Source organism: Sinocyclocheilus rhinocerous, unplaced genomic scaffold, assembly GCF_001515625.1.
Source record: "Sinocyclocheilus rhinocerous isolate Xijiao unplaced genomic scaffold, SAMN03320098_v1.1 scaffold2829, whole genome shotgun sequence".
NCBI classification, from domain to species: domain Eukaryota; kingdom Metazoa; phylum Chordata; class Actinopteri; order Cypriniformes; family Cyprinidae; genus Sinocyclocheilus; species Sinocyclocheilus rhinocerous.
Genome location: NW_015638929.1, coordinates 216,191 through 218,787, shown reverse-complemented (window position 1 = coordinate 218,787; position 2,597 = coordinate 216,191). Strand labels below are relative to the sequence as shown.

The 2,597-nt window shown below is 34.7% G+C and overlaps 1 protein-coding gene across 1 annotated transcript in view; it reads right to left on the bottom strand.

Moving 5' to 3' along the window:
- Window positions 1–2,597, bottom strand: part of LOC107750041 (phosphatidylinositol 4-kinase type 2-beta-like) — a 20,891-nt gene that overhangs the window by 1,186 nt on the left and 17,108 nt on the right. The window contains exons 7-9 of the mRNA XM_016565293.1: window positions 1,843–1,942; window positions 1,179–1,312; window positions 626–685 (exon numbers count right to left, since the gene is read on the bottom strand). Coding sequence (XP_016420779.1) covers window positions 626–685; window positions 1,179–1,312; window positions 1,843–1,942 — 294 coding nt within the window. The remainder of the gene's footprint in view (window positions 1–625; window positions 686–1,178; window positions 1,313–1,842; window positions 1,943–2,597) is intronic.

The window sequence follows — 2,597 nt, the reverse complement described above, 5'->3', positions numbered from 1 at the left end:
TGCTTTATATTTATCAAAGAATAAAAAAAATGCATTGCAGTTTCCATAAAATATTAAGCAGCACAACTGTTCTGTTTTCAACAGAAATAATAAATGTTTCTGAGCATCAAATCAGTATTTTACAATGATTTCTGAAGAATCATGTGACACTGAAGACTGGAGTACTGTCTGCTGAAAAATCAGCTTTTTTGTAAATTGTAATATTACACAATATTACAGTTTTATTACTGTATTTCTAACCAAATTTCAAACATGTTAAAATAATCCTAATGACCCCAAACTTTTGAACAGTAGTGTATAATAGTATATTAAAGACCACTGGACAAACTGAGCCTAAACATTTACAGGGAAAAAAAAAATATATATATTTTTTTTTATAGTGTTAGAGACACAATCTTTTTTTATTTGGCAATGCAAAATCTGAGGTCTTAATTCAAGTCTATGTCTCAGCTGTGATAGGCTGAAAATAGCATCCCGGCTGGGTGTATTAATATACGTTAGCTGTGAATTTTTCATTATGAAGAGCTTCAGCGTTTAGGGAGAATGAAGCATGTGAGAACAGAACACTATTTCTGGAATAGCAGAGAAAGCATAATGTAAAATCATCTCAAAGCATAAAACTTACCTGTCCTCTCATAACAGACATCTGTTTCTCAAACATGGTTTTGTCAAACCCTTTATCTGTCTGAAAACACAGTTATTAATGTGAAAAGTCATTTAATTGTAAAAAAAAAAATATATATTCATCCATACTAGGATTCTTGCAAATGAATGCACAAATGATCAACCTACTTTACTGCAAACCAGTGAGTAGGACTGTACTGACATCACAGAAAAGAGATCAGGGTCAGGTCACTTGCAGAGATCAGTTAGTAATTTATCTAGACTTTTTCTTGGTTTTGTGATTTTTTTTAGCTTGAATATTTCTAGCAGAGCAACTTAAAATGGGATGAATTTAGATACACAACTTTTGTAAGGGTTTTAGTGACAGCATGCTAAGCATCAAGCCTGCTAACAGAAACCAGACTGACAGCATGCTAAAGCCCTGTCCAAGAAGTTAAGTCTCGAAGTAAACTACAGCCAAAGCAACATTTTAATAACAAATTCACTGCATTGAATGGTAAGAATGCAAGTACAGCCCTGGTAAGACTTAATCTCGTGACAGTGAGATTTCCTACCTTGAACATCTCATAAAGGTCCTCACAGAGGTCCTGTACAAAGTTCATGTCAGAAATGCGAGAGAGCACAAGGTCTCTTGTCTCCTGGGAAAAGGCCACTTTGGCCTGAGGCAACCATGCCCAGTGGAACGGATCTACATATGCACCAAGATGAAGAACAATCATTTCATCTGTTAAGTATGATCACTTATACACTACCAGTAAAATCTGGACATACTAGACTGTATTATGTTTACCATGATCTTAGATAATCTTTAGATCTAAATGTTTATGCTTAAAATGTTTGAAATGCACTTGGTAGACAAATAGAAACTGTGGATATGTGGTAACTCTTGGATATGGTTTTAAAAGCATTTTTGGTATAAACTTCATACTTTCATTCAGTAAGGACACATTGATTAAATATGACAATGAAGCCATTTATAATGTCACAAAAGATTTCCATTTCAAATAAATGCTGTTCTGTCTATTCAAAGAATCCTAAAATCACAGTTTCCACAAAAATATTAAGCATTATTAAACATGAAAACTGAAGTAATGACTGCAGAAAAATCTGCATTACCACCACAGGAATAATTTACATTTTAAATATTAAAATAGAATACAGTTGTTTTAAACATAAAAATAAGAACTTTAAAAACAAGAGAAAAAAAAAAATACTTACATGCTCTCCACTCATCGGGGTGTTTAAAAGGGAAGGCCAAACCATTATCTATAGCTGCTATCTGTATGGCCGAGTCTTTTGGATCAGTCCATTCAGATTCCTGAGAAGAGACACACGGAAGAGAAACATTTGTACGGGACTGGGAAGCAATCATCACATCCATAATATTACCTCTGCAGCAACTTGATCAACAGAGATATATAAAGAAACTAGTGGTCGACCGATATATATCGGCCGATATGTGGTTTTTTTAAATATTGGCATCGGCCGATAAGTTTTCCTGTTTGGCCGATGCGTTAGAGGCGGGACTTTTATTTTGACGGCGCTGACAGCGGCTGGTGCTCAACTTCTCCCTCTTGTTCGCCGTCGTCGTTAACAGTTCTGTCTAATACGGATAATAATCAGACAGAACGGTTAAACAAAGGAATTAAAATGTATACAAAAAAAGTATTATAACGATTGCTTTTATATTATTAGTAATAGAAAGGCAAACATTATAATACTTTCTTGTTTGCCGTCAGCATTCAGAAAATACGCATTTATATCATTTAAACAAATCTTTGAATGGCTAATGAACATTTAATTTCACAAAGCTTGCAAACTTAGTCGAATCCAGCTGTGAGATCTTATGAAGTGTGCATTTGTATCCTGCATGATTGCGAGTACTCTGCATGATAGTCGGTCCGTGTGAATTAAATGCAGACAGGAGGAGAGTTCAGCTTCACTGGAGACGCGCGATCGACAAACTTTAAACT